The sequence below is a fragment of the Struthio camelus genome, unplaced genomic scaffold (assembly GCF_040807025.1).
Source record: "Struthio camelus isolate bStrCam1 unplaced genomic scaffold, bStrCam1.hap1 HAP1_SCAFFOLD_95, whole genome shotgun sequence".
NCBI classification, from domain to species: Eukaryota; Metazoa; Chordata; class Aves; order Struthioniformes; family Struthionidae; genus Struthio; species Struthio camelus.
The window spans coordinates 47,214-61,375 of record NW_027182761.1 but is presented as its reverse complement, the minus strand read 5'-3'; the positions used below and the strand labels follow the sequence as shown (position 1 = coordinate 61,375).

Here is a 14,162-nt window from a genome sequence, read left to right as displayed (position 1 = left end):
AGGGCCAGCCGTGCTGGGGCCTGGGGTCTGGGGCCTGCGGCCGGGGGCCTGGGGCCTGGGGCCTGTCCTGCCTGGCTGCCAGCCACTTGCTCATCTCAGCACAGCCGCCCGCGGCTTTGCCCTCCCTCGCTGGGCTCCAGCATCGCACCCCGTGTGCTGGCCACCTCCTGGCCCTGACAAGAACGGGGCAAATGGGGCAGCAAGGCCCCGTGCCAGCCCCCGACCCGGGCCTTGCTGGGAACGTGGGAGCAGGCCCGGGGCGGGGCAGCGGCCACAGCTCTTCCCCCGCTCTCTAATGCCTGCTCCCAGCTCCAGCAGCTCTCCCTACTCTCTGTGTTTATCAGAGCCAGGTTTCTCTGCCGCCAGCGACCTGACTTGGCAGCAAGAGGAGCAGGAAGCCCGGCAGCACATCCAGGCCTTTCTCAGGGCCACCGAGAAGGTACCTGCAGATATTGCCAGCTGGGCCCCGCCGGGCATCTCCTGGCCGGGTCCCTCCGTGGCTGCTGCCTGCTCTGCAGCTGCTGCAGGGCTGCTGGCTGTGCACAGCTGCTCCCCACCAACGCCCACCACCTCACGGCCCCCCTCCACTGCTCTGGCCCTGCAGGCCATGCCTCACCCCTCTCACGCTCCCCGCTTGGCTCTCTCGTCCCTTGCCTTCAGGAAGAGGCCCAGAAGCTGCAGTTTCTGGCCTCCATCTGTAGCCTCTGCAAAGGTGCGGGCACCGAGGCCCTGGGGGGAGACGGGTCCGACCTGTGCAGCAAAGCTGCCCTGGCAGAGGAGATCAAGGTGAGGCCGTCGGTAGGAGGGGGCAAGAGCAGCACGGCCCTGAGAGCCCAGTGAGAGCAGGGCTGGGGCCCCTGGGCACGCAGAGGGCTGGGGCAGGCCCTTGTGGACACAGAGCTCTCCTGCGGAGGGATTTGGGGGCCGCTGGGATGCCCTGTGAGCTGGGAGCTCTGCAGCGAGGGGCTGCGCTGGGTGCCAGTGGTGGGATGGGGGCCCAGGGGCTCTGGCCACCCAGCAGACCCCTGGCTGGGTGCTGGCAGTGGCCATGGGCCATGCTGGTTGTGCTGCCCAGGTGCTGTTGGAAGAGGAGCCCCGCGACGCGCAGGGCATAGCAGTGCGGCAGCAAGCCCTGCTCGCCATCACCGCCATGAGGTACCTGCCCCATGCCTTGGCTTAGCCCCAACTTCCCCCTAGCTCAGTGCCAACCGCGCTGGGCCTGGCTCGAAGGCATGCCCCACGCTGGGCGGAGTGCGATGGTGCTATGTGCTGGGCCTCTGCTCTGCCCTGCTCTGGGCCCAACCCCGGGGCAGACAGGAAGGCAGAGGGAGCGGTCCCTGGGGCTCCGCAGGGTGTTGCAGCCTTTTCCCCCCGCAAGCGGGAGGCAGCAGGAGGAGAGGGCATGCTTCTCCCCTGGCCAGCACTGGTCTCTCTCCCTGGGCCAGTGTCCCTGCAGGAGGAGGAGGCTGCCCACAGGGCTCCCCCACCGCTCCCAGGGCCGCTCTGAACTCGCCCTCCGCAACAGATGCCTCCCCATTGCTGGGGCAGCAGGGCTGTGCTGCCAGCCCTGTGTCCAATGGGTGCTCCTCTCTCCCGGCAGCAAAGTGAGGCCAGTGCTGGAGGACAGCCACACCAACAGCCTCCTCCACGCCTGCGTCTCCAGCATCTTCTCCTTCCCTCCAAGGGAGGACATGGAGAGCACGGAGGCTCTTCTCTATGCCCAGGTAAGTGCTGCCTGGCGGAGCTCTGGAGAGCCGCTGATGCTTGCGTGCTTGTCGCAGCTTGCCCTGTGCTGAGAGGTGGCCGTGCCAGGCAAGGCAGGGCAAGATCCTTGTCTTTGTTTTCCCTCCCTCAGCCCTTCTTGGCCTGCCCCAGTGTTGGGCCTGGGGCAGTGGCCACGGGCTGCTCCACCTGCGGCCCCTCTCCTGCCTCGAGGCCTCTGCCTGGGTGCTGCAGGGCAGCGCGGTGTCCCTGGCAGCCCCGGCAGGAGGCGATCAAGGCAGTGTCCTGTGGGTCGGAGGCACTGCTGGAGCACTGCCACAGCCTCTGTCCTCATTGCAGGTTCTGGAGGCTCTGCACAGCATGCTGCAGGAGCTGGTATTCAGTGCCCACGCAGGGAGCCTGCTGGAGCTGCAGCGCATCTTGCAGGTGCGGCACCGGCAAAGAGCGGGGCTCTCGCGGGGCTGCCCCTCGCCCCGAGGGGAAGGGACGCCTCGAATGCACACCAGCCACGGAGAGCACCAGGCACGCTGCAGGCAGGCAGCCTCTCTCGGAGAGCAGAGGGGGTCTCCCCCGCGCTCTTTGCGGAGCCCAGGGTCTGCTGGCTGCTCTCAGAGTCCATGTCTCCAGCCTCGTGCAATGCACAGGCAGAGCCTTGCCCACGGCCCCTGCCTGCCAGCCACCCCCCAAACCTCCCTTGGCGCCAAAGCAGAGGCAGGACTTGGACTCTCCTTGCCAGGCCCCCAGCACCTGGCGGGCGGCACTGCTGCTCCAGCGCCTCCCTGGCCTGCTGCGTCCTCCCCAGATCTGAGCAGGGCAGAGCAGCGCAGGGCCCCGCCTGGCCTGCAAGGGGGGCCCAGGCCTGGAGCTTTGTAATTTGGGCTTCCCAACGGCCCAGATCCGGAGCCCTCACTGCAGGCCCCAGCGGCTGGCTGCCCCAGAGCCCTGTGCTCCTGCCCAGGGGCCATGGGGTGGTTTTTGGAGGAGGGCAGGCCAAGGAGCAGAGGCTGCCATGGGCATGGGATGCAGCTGCGTCCCTGGGCAGGCACAGCCAGCCGGGGACCCTTGGGGCAGGAGCCCTGTTTGGGGCTTTGCGCCACTTGACAGGCTGCCTTGACGGCCACTGCAAAGCCTGCCAGGCGCTGGGCAGAGCTGCCACTGTGGGAGCAGCTGTCACGTTGGCGGGCTGACCAGCAGCTTTTCTCCTGCCAGGTCCTGCTGCCTTTCACAGCGTCTCAGCGGGCAGCTGAGCGGGAGAGGGCCGTGGGCCAGGTTGCGCAGCTAAGCAAACTCCTGGCCAGCTCGTCGCTCTGGGAGGTGAGGGGCCCCTGGAGCTGGTTAGTGGCAGAGGTGGGCTGCGGCGGCCAGGAGAGAAGGCAGAGGAGCTGAGAAGGGGGCTAGGTGCTGGGTGCTGGAGCAGAGGAGCCCAGGCTGTGGGCTGCGGAGCAAGGCAAGGCAGCAGAAGCAGCAGAGGAGAGGAGGGGAGGACCACGGGGGCTGCCCGGGAGGCTGCCCTTCCTGGCGACAGTTGTCTTTTACTCCTCCGCCTACATTAAGTCCCATTGCCTTCCAAGGGCTGTGCAGGGAGGCTGCCTGCTCCTGGCCGTGCCACGGCTGCTGGCTGCTGGGTCGGGGCTGCTCGGCAGCAGGGGCCGTTGCCCCTCGCCTGGGCAGAAGAGCTGGCAGGGTGCAGGGGTGGGCAGGCTGGGACCCGCAGCGCTGCAGCTAATTGGCAGCAGTTGGAGCAGGGCTGGGCAGACGCCTCCTGCGCTCTGGCTTGGGCAGACGCCTCCTGCGCTCTGGCTCCCTCGGGCACCAGCACGGGGCCCATGCCTGGGTTCAGGGCTTTGGCACCAGTGGCTCCCGTCAGCCCTGCTACCAGCCCTTCCTCCCTCCCCAGGGCTGCGGCCCCAGCGGAGGAGCGTGCGCCAGCCCTGCTGCCTTGGGGACGGAGCATTTCCAGATGCTGGGGCAGCTGGTGGCACGTCTCAGACTGTGCTGCAACGATGAGGACGAGGACACCAGGCGTGGGGCTGCCGACGCTCTTTGCCACCTCGGCAGCTTCCTCCTGCAGCGAGAGAGTAAGAGAAGCCAGAGCGGGCTGGGCCCTGCCACACACCCACACGCCAGCAAGGGCAGGCGAGATCCCCTCCCCCCCTCCCCGTCACCTCGGCTGCTCTCCTCAGCCAGAGGAAGGAGCAGAAACCCCTGAGACATGGGCACAGGTAAGCCGCCGTGCTGCCTCAGCCCGGGCCACAGGCAAAGGGCTGCCTTTTCCTCTGGCAGCCAGGTTTCTGCCTGATGCCTTCAGGCTGCCATCGCATTCTCTCCATCTTCCCCACTGACTGCGCTGCTGTGTTTTCCCTCCTGCCCAGGTGGGAAGCCTTCAGAGGACAGTGCAGAGCATCCTCGGCTCCAGGGGGACTGGGAAGCCGAGACCTTCTGGCTCTCCTGGTCCAAGAGCGCCAGCGACGCCACCATGGTAAGGAGCTCCTCCCTTGCTGGGCCACATGGCCCCGGGCAGGCAGAGGGCTTGGTCAGAGCCCAGCAGCCAGTGATCAGTGTGGCTGGCTGCAAGAGCCTCACAGGCCCCACGCAGGGGGCTCCCACTGTGCCTGGGCAGGCAAGAGGCTCCTCTCAGGGCACAGCAGGGCCAGCACAGGGGCACCGGGACTCCCACTATCTGCCTCACCGCAAAGGCCCTCTGGCCACATCGTCCCCGAGGCCATCGGCCAGCCTGGCAGGGCCCCTGCTCCCCGCTCTCTTGCTGCCACTCTCCCAGCTCTGCCCCACGTCTCGCTCTGCAGAGCTCTTCTCCCGCCGCAAACAAGCAGCCCCGGGGCGGCGCTCAGGGCACTGTGTCTTCCCTCCCCTCCTTCCTCCCCCAGATCTTTGGGAAATACCTCTCCCCCTCCGAGATGACCGAGGTCCTCCTCACGGCCATCGAGGGCATGAGAGACTCCAGCGCCTACGACACCACGGCGGCTGCCCGCATGCTGGCTCTGGCCATGAGACACTCTGCCTCCCGGCTGCAGCACGTAAGCATGCTGCGGCTGGCGTGCCCTGGCCTCCGGGCTCTGGGCTCTGGGCGGCGGGTGGGGGTTGTTCCTCCGCAAATCCAGGGCTGCCTGGCTCTGACTCCATTGGAGTGCAGCCAAGCGGGATGGGAAGGGAAACAGACAGCCAAGGCAGCGGAAGAAACTGCGGCCATCCTGCAGCAGCCCCGCTCTCAGCCATACCCCCTCCAGGTGTCCCGCGTCGTGAGCTGCATCTATGAGAACCTGCTGCACATCAGCGATCAGTGGGCCCGGCACGTCCTGCTTGGCACCCTTCTCCAGCTGACCTGCCTCTACCCTGACAAGGCAGTGAGGAGCCTGCTGGCAGCCTCTGTGCCTTGCGACAGGTACGGGGCCGCCAGCCTTGAGGGCTAATAGCACCTGGGCAGAAGGGCCCCGAGAGCCTGCGGCTGCTGAAGCCAGGCAGAGTTGCAGGACACCCTGAGGGGCAGACCAGCTGCTGTGCTCCCACCGTGCACACAGGGCGGTGGGCTCAACCATCTCCTGCCTGCCCGCCCAGGGCTCTTTGGGCTCCTGGAGAGGGGGAGCGGGCAGGGCAGGGCTGACGGACAGCCCAGGCCCCAGTGCTACGGCTCGGGGGGCCCCACTGACCGAGCGCTCGGGGCCCGCAGTGTTGCCGCGGACATGTGGCGAGAGATGGTCTCCCAGCCCGCGACGGCCGAGAAGGTCCTGCTGGAGCTGCTCTTTGTGCTGCAGGGAAGGGGCCAGGGCAGGCGCGTCTGCTTTGTCAGCGACGAACCTCACGTCGTGCCCCTGGCTGTGAGTTCCTGCATAAGACGTCGCTCCCCCCCAGGGCTGCGCTCCCCTCTCTGGGGCAAGAGGCCGGGTGCCCGCCACCCTCCCTGGCCACCCTCCCAGTCCACCCCCAACCCATGCCCTCCCCTGGGCCCCCCACACACAGTGCCCCTGCCACACGGCCAGTGGGGCCCTGTCCAGCATCTTGCATCTGCTGTGTGAGCCACACATGACTGCCCAGCGCTGCTTGGGCCCTTCAGTGCACACGCACGCAGCCTGCCCCTGCCCGCAGGCTGCCTCTCCTCCCTCTTCCTGCATCCGCCTGCTTCACTGAGCAGGCTGGAAAGCCAGAGCAGCAGCAGGGCCTGCGGCTGGGGCAGGGCCTGCGGCTGGGGCAGAGCGGGGCAGAGGCAGTTGTGGCCTGAGCAACGTACAAGGCTTGGGTTAGGCAGCCCAGGACAGCCTGCCGCATCCCTGAGCTGTGCTGGCACCACCCTCGCTCTCAGCCACAAAGGCTCCTAGTGCCCTGGGCAGGGCCCAGAGACCCGCTGCCACTTGCCCCAGACCAGGCAGCCTGCGCGTGCCCCGCCCCCCCCCCCCCACCCCGCCCATCTGCCTTTGCCTTGGCTGCCCACAGTGCCGGAGCCGCGCTCTGCCTCCCCGCAAGGGCTCCTCGAGCGGTGCCCCTGGCAGATGTCCGCAGTGACAGCCATCTCGTGGGTGTTTCTGCAGGCAACCAGGGCCCTGCGCGAGATCCTCCTGCAGCCCACCTTGCAGCAGGGGAAGGCCTTGTTCCCCATGCTCTGCGTGGCTCTGCTCTTCCAAATCTCGTTTGCCACGGAGGCTGCGCTGCAGGACGCCGAGGCCTTCTTCGAGCCAGGTGTCGAGGAGGACAAATGCAGCCCCATAAGCAGCCGCGCCAGGTGCGGCTTCTGAGTCCCCCATCTCTCCCCCTGCTCCGGAGCCAGGAGCAGGGCTTTGTGCATGACCGGTGCCTTGCTCTGCCTGCAGGTCCGCTCTGCAGGCCCTGCAAGCCCTGCTGCACTGGGCAGGCTATGGGGATCAGGTTGGCGTCCTGCAGAGGAAGGGCGGATGGGACATGCTTGTCTGCGCAGAGAGCCACCACCAAGGCATCACTTTGCTGGCCAGGTAAGAGCCCTGTCTGCCTGTCCGCATGCAGGGCGACCGCAGGCCCCTGCAAGCCTGCTCACGAGCTGTGTGGCCAAAGAGCGGGAAGGGCGCAGCATGGCCAGAGGCACCTGGGAAAAGCCCCGGCCATGGGAGTCCAAAGTGGGAGGGATGTGTGGGAAGGACATGGCTGCAGAGGAGGAAGGGCATTTTGCCGGCCAACTGCCAAGATGCACGCAACAGAGTCAGACACAGGCTTCCTCCTGGAGCGGTGCGGTGAGGAAAGCCCGCCCGTCCACGCGCAAATGCCTCTGGCTGCTGGGGCAGAGTACAGCCGCGCACTTGCTCTGCGTGTGCTGGTCCCTGCCAGAATGGCTAGACATGGCGTGGCAGGCCCGGCCCAGGTTTGCCTGCCTGGCCTCAGGGCCCACAGGCTCTTCTCCCCCCTGCCAGGCAGCTGAGGACCACCGCCACAAAGGAGTGCCACTGGATCTTCCACCACCTGCTCCGGGTTCTCAGCACGAGGGATGCACAGCGGGAAATCCCCTCCATGGCCTTCTTGACTGAGGTGGGCCTGAGGGCGCGCAGGGCTTCCCTGACGTGCCGGGAACCACTCCGCTCTGGCAGCGGCAGGAAGGAACAGGACAGGAGGCGGGGAAGCTGGGGAGGTGCCGGCCCTCCTCTGCATACGGCCCGGCTTGGCCCCTTCCCACAGAGCGGCCCTTTCTGCTGGGCTGACACTCCCAAGCTCCTGCATTTCATGCACCCTCCATGCCAGAGCTCTGCATTCAGCTTCTCCAAGGCAGGAGGCCGAGGGGCTGCAGCTGGGCCAGAGGCGGGAGGAGTAGCGAGGGAAGCTGTGCCGTGTGCCGTGGTGCCCTGTGGGCCCTGCACAGTGCCTGCTGGCTGCTGGCTGCACGCTGCCTGCCTCTGGGGCCTTGGCCAGGGCTGGCTGAGCAGAGCGCTCAGCGGCTGTCCGCTGCGGCCAGTCCTGCCAGCGCTGCCAGGCTCTCACTCTGCTGTGCGCGTTTCAGCTGCTGAACTGCTCTGAGTTTTCCACCGCCGTGGACGAGCGTGTGCTGCACCTCTTCGAAAGGCACCTGAGGACTGGGCGCCTGGTCATGCGCGGGCTGGTGCTGCGAGGCCTCCTTGTGCTCTCGGAGAGCCCTGACATGGTGAGCAGGGGCAGCAGGGCAAAGCCGTGTCGACAGCCTGCGGCTAGGCAGGGGGCGGTGGGTAACGCCAAAGGCTTGGCCTTTGTTGCTGCAAGCCTTTGTGCCAAGGCCTTTTCCATGGCTTGGCCACAAGGAAGTTGGGGGTTTCCTGCAGGCCAGAAAACTGCAGGGCCTGCTGCCAGAGGTGATGGAGCGCCTGCACGATGCCGACCGGGAGGTCAACGTGAAGGCCCTGTGCATCCTGGGCAACGTGCTGTGCCACATGGAGAGGGAGCGGGCCGGCCCCGTGGCTCTGCAGCTGGCGGAGAAGCTCCTGCCGCTCTTGGATGATGTACGTATGCACGTCTGGTGCGGGAGCCGGCGCCCTGCACGTGGCCACTCTGCAATGCCAACGTGGCCTCCGTCCAGCCCTGCGAGCGCAGCCCTCTGGCAGGACCTCCTCCACCCGGGCCCCTCGGTGCTCCCCGGGGGCTGTCTGCTGGCCTCCACCGCCCCACAGCTTCTCCCTTGCCAGTTGAGCCCCTGGGGAGGTCAGGGTCCCCACCCTGGGACCTGGCTGCTGTGTGCTCAGCCCAACCCCTGCACACAGCAGGCACAGGCCAACGCTTGCTCTGAGAGCCCAGCCGGTGCCCGCTCAGCCGGTGCCTGCCGCTTGCCGCTTGCCGCTTGCCGCTTGCCGCTTGCCGAGCCGTGCCGGCAAAGCCTGCCGCAGGGCCTCAGTGGCCAGGAGCGGATGCGCAGGGCAGCCTTGCCTCCTCCTCCCTGCATGGCCTGCGGTAGCTGCTCTCCTGCCTAGCTGGCTGCTGCCTGGTGTGAGCGCGACCAGGCTTAGAGAAGCTCCGCACTGCGGGGCCGTGGCACGGGCTGGCAATGCGCTGTGCTGCCTTGCCTGGTGCTGGGGCCCGTGTGACCTGGCTGCAGCCCCCCCCCAGCTCCTGGGGGAATGAGGTCCTGCCCTTCCCCCTGCCTGCCTCCCACCAGGAGTCCAGCCGGGTGCGCAAGCATGCCCTGCGCCTCTTCAAAGCCCTCATGGAGACTGTGGTGGGCAAATACAAGCGGTGCCTGAAGAAGCATGTGCAGAGGAGCCTTCTCCTGCTCTTCTTCCACCTGAGTGACCAGGCCCCCAGTGTGGCTCAGGTGTGCATTTCTGCCCTGCCCAGGGATGCAGGGAGGGTGACAGTGGCAGCCTGTGGGTGAGCTGCTGTCTCTGCTGCCCCGCGTGCTGGTGCCCATGGCCACCTCTGCCTGCTGAGGCAGAGAGAGCGCAGGCTGTCAGGGGCCAGGGACAGCTCTGCGGGCACAGGCAGGGGAGGCAGGGCACTGGTTCCCCTGGCCCGCCGCAGGCCATGTCTCCCCTCAGCACTGCTCCTCTGCAGGCCTCGCAGGAAACCCTCCTGGGAGCAGCACAGTTCCTCAGGTGGAACCAGCTCTGGTACCTGACGCAGACGCTGCAGACCTGGAGGATTGGCGAGTGCCTGGTAAGGACAACCGCAGAGCCCCTGGGAGCCAGCTGGAGGAGGCCAGAGGCCCATGCGTGGGGTGCCTGTGCCCTTCCCGCACTGCTGCAGCCCCACCTCCCAAGCCCGCAGGCTGGAGCTGCACGCACGCTCCCTTTCCGCCGACCCCCAGGCCCAGAGGGGCGCGGGAGCGGTGCCCTTTGCCCGCACGGAGCCCCAGGATGCTGCGGGGGCTCCAGGCCTGGCTGGGCCTTGGCAGCAGGGTGCGGAGGTTCTCAGCGCCGCCAGGCCACCCTTTGCCCTCTGCTGCCCCTGAAGCTTAGCATCCCACGGCTCCTGTCAGGGGGCGCTGAGTGTCCTGGGAGGGGAGGAAGGGGGAGGCTGGCCCTGGCAGGAGGCAGCGGCTGGGCTGCCCGGCGAGGGTCTGCCTCAACCGTGTGGCCTTGTGCTCTCTCCAGCTGGGGCAGGACAGGAGCAGGGCAGAAAAGTACCTCTGCCAGAGCCTGCCGTACCTGGAGAGCCCGCAGGCGGCCTTGCGGGAGTTGGCCGTGAGGTTCATAGGTGAGCCACAACGCGCGGGACCCCTCTCTGTCCCAGAGTTCCTTGGTCGCGCTGGGAGTGATGGCCGCCGAGGCAGGGCTGGCGATGTTGGGGGCTGGTGGGAGCCTCATTCAGCCCCCCAGGCCCTGCATGGGTGCTGCGCCTCAGGGACCACGGCGGGCCCAGCCCTGCCCAAGGGGAGGAGGGCGCGTGGCCAGAGTGGCAGGGCTGGATGGGAGCTGTGCTGCTGGGGCCACGAGGTGTGATGGGCCGTGTGTGCCTAGGGCTCGCCGCGCAGCACATGAGGAACAGGAGCGCAGAGAAAGTCGCCGCCATCCGCACTTGTGAGTGAGGGCAGCGCTGGGTCATGCGGGGCTGGAGCGGGGTGAGGAAAGAGCTGGGAGCTGTGCTCGCCTTGCCTGGCCTGCCTCAGGCGAGGAGCGCTCTGTCTCCCCGCGTGGAAGGCAGACATTGTGGGGTACTGTGGGGGAGTTTGGGCCTTTGTGAGCAGTGATTTCCAGCGGATGCCCCTGCTCCCGCTTGGCCCAAACAAGAGCAGGGGTGGGGGCAGCCCTGTGGGCAGGGCAGGGCAGGCTGGGGCTCTCTGCAGCTCCCTGGCCTTGATGTCTGCTCTGTTTCTGTCTGTCTCAGTCCTCCAAGAGGTGCTAGAGGACGGCAGGCCCTCGATCCGCTGCCTGGCTGCTCAGACCGTCCTGATCCTGGATGCCGTGCAAACACGGGAGCCGTCAGGAGGCCGATGCCAGCCGCTATGCTGCAGGCTGCGGAGACTGTGGGAGAGGTGGAGGCCTCCCCCGGGAGACGACTCTGTTTTAGCACAGCTCCAAGAACGCTCCCAAATGCTCCGTGCTCTGCACGCCGAAGACACCTGAGTGTGCCAGGCAGCCGGGGGCATTCCTGGCACCTGCCCCTGCCTGCAGCATAACTGCTCGCCCTCTGGCACCTCCCCTCGCTGGCCTCGTGCTACAAGTTCACCTCGTAGTTGTGCTCCCAGCAAAGAGCAGCCCTTTTCCCCCATGAGTGCAGGTGTCTTTTCTTTTGGCGCGACAAAGGCAAGCGAGAGAAATGGGCCATGCAAAGGCCCAGGATGTGCCCCAGCAGCTCTGTGCCACCCGGCCCTGCATCGTCGGTGCCGGCAGAGCTGCCTGTCCAATACCCCTGCACCAGCCGGCGTGCGCAGGCCACCTTCTGCTGCCCCATGGGGTAAGGGTGCAGGCCGTGCTGTGCGATGAGGTGAAGGACAGGCTCCTCTGGGAAAGACTTCCAGGCATCGTAGATGTGCTTTGGGTTTTTCTGCCTCTCAGCAGGCCTCAGGGCTCCCCGGGGCTGCGTGGTGCCAGGTGGGGAGACTGCAGCGTGTGCCCTATGTTTGGGGTGGTGACTGCCTTGTGCCAGCATGTTCCCAGGGCAGTACTGGTGCTCAGGCCCTGGGACTGCCCCGGGGGACAAGTAGAGAGAGAGGGAGCTGCTGGGGCACGTGGGCAGCGTGAGGAGCTGCAGCTGCTTGGGGCCAGGCAACTCCTGCCAGTGCCAGGGCTGCAGGTGTCGGTGGGGGAAGAGGTGAGGCCTTGGTCTCTGGGCATGGCAAGAAGGTGGCCAGTGCCCGGAGCGATGACGCTGGGCGGGATGAGGCTGCAGAAGGGGGCTGTGCCCTGAAACATGGGCAGGAGGCTCGTGAAGGCACTCTTGCCTGGTCCACGGGGGGGGGGGCCTCGCGTGCCTGAGCGCTCACCTGAGCCCAGCGTTGCCTCAGGAGTTGCTCCTCTGCAGCCAGCAGAGCATGGATGCTTGGGGAGCGCAAGCGCTGTAATCTCTCCCTTCAGCTGAGGCTAGAGGTGTAACAAGAAATTGCCACGGATCACTGGCAGCTGAGGGCAGCTGAGAGGCTGCCCCCTCTCAGCGGGACCACACTAGGGTTGCCGCAGGGTGCCAGTGGCCTGCCTCTCAGCAGAAGAGCAGCCAGAAGTTGCCCCCAGCCAGGCTTTGCGGGGGTGCAGAGCAGGGCCCAGGGCAGCAGAAGGCAACACAGGCAAGGGGGAGAAGGAAAAGAGTGGAAGAAGGGCAAGCTGGGCATTGGCCATGTTTTCAGGGAGCCCAGGCTGGCTCTTTCCAGCCAGCCGTTGCAGGAGGAGGCAAGGCTGGTCAGGTGTTCTGCCAGCAACGGCCCAAAGCTGCTCGAAGCTGCTCAGTGCCCATCCCCAGGCACATGCTGTCCCTGGAGATCCCCTGAGCTCTCCTGAGGGCTTCAGTGCCCCTCCAGAAGGACTGGCATCTGTCATCAGCACTGTCACCTGTGGGACAGCCCCAGGCAGGCAGTTCAGAGACCGTTCCCCATCTTTCCGGCCCTGGACACCAGGAAATGAGCCTTGGATCCAGCTCTTGGTCCCTAACATATCACATGGAGTCTCTGAGCTCACGACCCAGAGCCCAGGGAGTACCCAAATAGAACACCAAGCCCTTTAGTGGTGCATTCCCTTGAGCATATTTTCGACTTCATCTTGTGACAAAAAGCCTGACTTCAGGCGCGTCACAGAGGAGATCCCCTTTTATTATGGAAATGTTATTCTGGAAGCCATATGGGTGCAAGGCCTGGTCCTTCCTGTGATCTCAGGAATGCACCACGTTACGAGAGCACTTAGGCCATATACACACATCAGAGCACAGCAGGACTTTGTGGAAATGAGGAGAAGAGTCTTTGCGAAGAGGAAACTCCTGCTGCTGTTGGTGGCCGTGTCTCCATGCAAAGGCTGCAGCAAGGATGCCCAGTGGGAAGTTTGGGGATGGTTCTGAGGAGCACCTGGTCTGTCCCCACTGGCTGCATCAAGGCTCTCCTCCCCTCCACTCCACTCCCGCTCCACTATGAGCACTGGAGCACTGAAGAGGGAAGGGAGAGAGGTGCGAGTTCACACCCTGCCTGTGGCCAGGGAAGCTGAGCTCTCCTAATGGACATGAGACCCATGGTCTCATCCTGTCTGTCCTCGTCTGAGCCTGACTCTGTGCCCCTGAGCGCCCTTGCTGTCAGTGCCAAAAGAGACACTGCAAAGGGAAATTCTCATTGCCCTGAGGGCATCCAAGAGAGCTCAGACTAGTGGACTCTGAGGTTCCCCCATCTCTGCTGAGGAAGCAGGAAGCCAGGCTTCCTGCTTCAACACGGTCTCTGGGTCAGATTGAAATGAAAGATCCCAGAGGAGAAGTGGCACGAACCCCAACTTTTTGTTTTTCACAAAAATGTATCAGAGCAAAGTAAGAAAAAAAAAGAAATGAGCAACACAAGGCCTTGATGTCAAATGTCCTGTGAATGATGAGTGGAGGCACATGGGATGGTTATTGGTGCTAACATTGTACTTGTTGAACCAGTTTCTTCTGTGCATCCTTGAGCTCCCTGTTCCTCAGGCTGTAGATGAGAGAGTTCATCACCACATAGAGAACAGACATGGCCAAATCCAGAGGTGGGGAGGAGACAGACGGGGGCTTCCGGTAGGCAAATATGCCAGTGCTGACAAACAGGGAGACCACGGCCAGGTGAGGGAGGCACATGGAGAAGACTTTGTGCCGGCCCTGCTCGGAGGGGATCCTCAGCACAACTGTAAAGATCTGCAAGTAGGACAGCACAGTGAAAACAAAACACCCAAAGCCTAAACAAACACTAACCACAAGAAGCCCAACTTCCCGGAGGTATGAGTGTGAGCAGGAGAGCTTGAGGATCTGGGGGATCTCACAGAAGAACTGCTCCACAGCATTGCCTTGGCAGAGTGGTACTGAAAATGCGTTGGCAGTGTGCAGGAGAGCATTGAGAAAGCCGCTGCCCCAGGCAGCTGCTGCCATTTTGACACAAGCTCTGCTGCCACCCAGGAGGGTCCCATAGTGCAGGGGTCTGCAGATGGCAACGTAGTGGTCATAGGCTATGACTGTGAGAAGAGAATACTCGGCTGAAATGAAAATAGTAAAGCAGACCTGGGCAGTGCATCCCGAGTAGGAGATGGTCGTGGTGTCCGTGAGGGAATTGGCCATGGATGTGGGGACAGTGGTGGAGATGGAGGCCAGGTTGAGGAGGGAGAGATTAAAGAGGAAGAAGTCCATGGGGGTGTGGAGGTGGTGGTCGCAGGCTACGGCGGTGATGATGAGGCCATTGGCCAGGAGGGCAGCCAGGTAGATGCCCAGGAAGAGCGAGAAGTGCAAGAGCTGCCGGGTTTCCGCAAAAGGCAGGAGGAGGAACTCATTGAGGGAGCTACTGTTGGACATGGTATTCCCTCCAGGCACATGGGACTGTGCAAGGAGGAAAAGACAGGGACAAGTCAGGAGAGACGACTTTG

General features: G+C 65.0%; 1 protein-coding gene across 1 annotated transcript; it reads right to left on the bottom strand.

Annotated features, from left to right (window-relative positions):
• Positions 1-13,182: 13,182 nt before the first annotated feature.
• Positions 13,183-13,929, bottom strand: LOC138065556 (olfactory receptor 14C36-like). Its single transcript, XM_068929590.1, has one exon. It carries the CDS (start codon positions 13,927-13,929, stop codon positions 13,183-13,185), a length of 747 nt encoding a protein of 248 aa, XP_068785691.1.
• Between the last annotated feature and the right edge of the window lie 233 nt (positions 13,930-14,162).

What these genes read in the sequence shown, in the direction of transcription:
- LOC138065556 (XM_068929590.1), bottom strand. Translation starts at nt 13,929, where the DNA reads ATGGACTTCTTCCTCTTTAATCTCTCCCTCCTCAACCTGGCCTCCATC.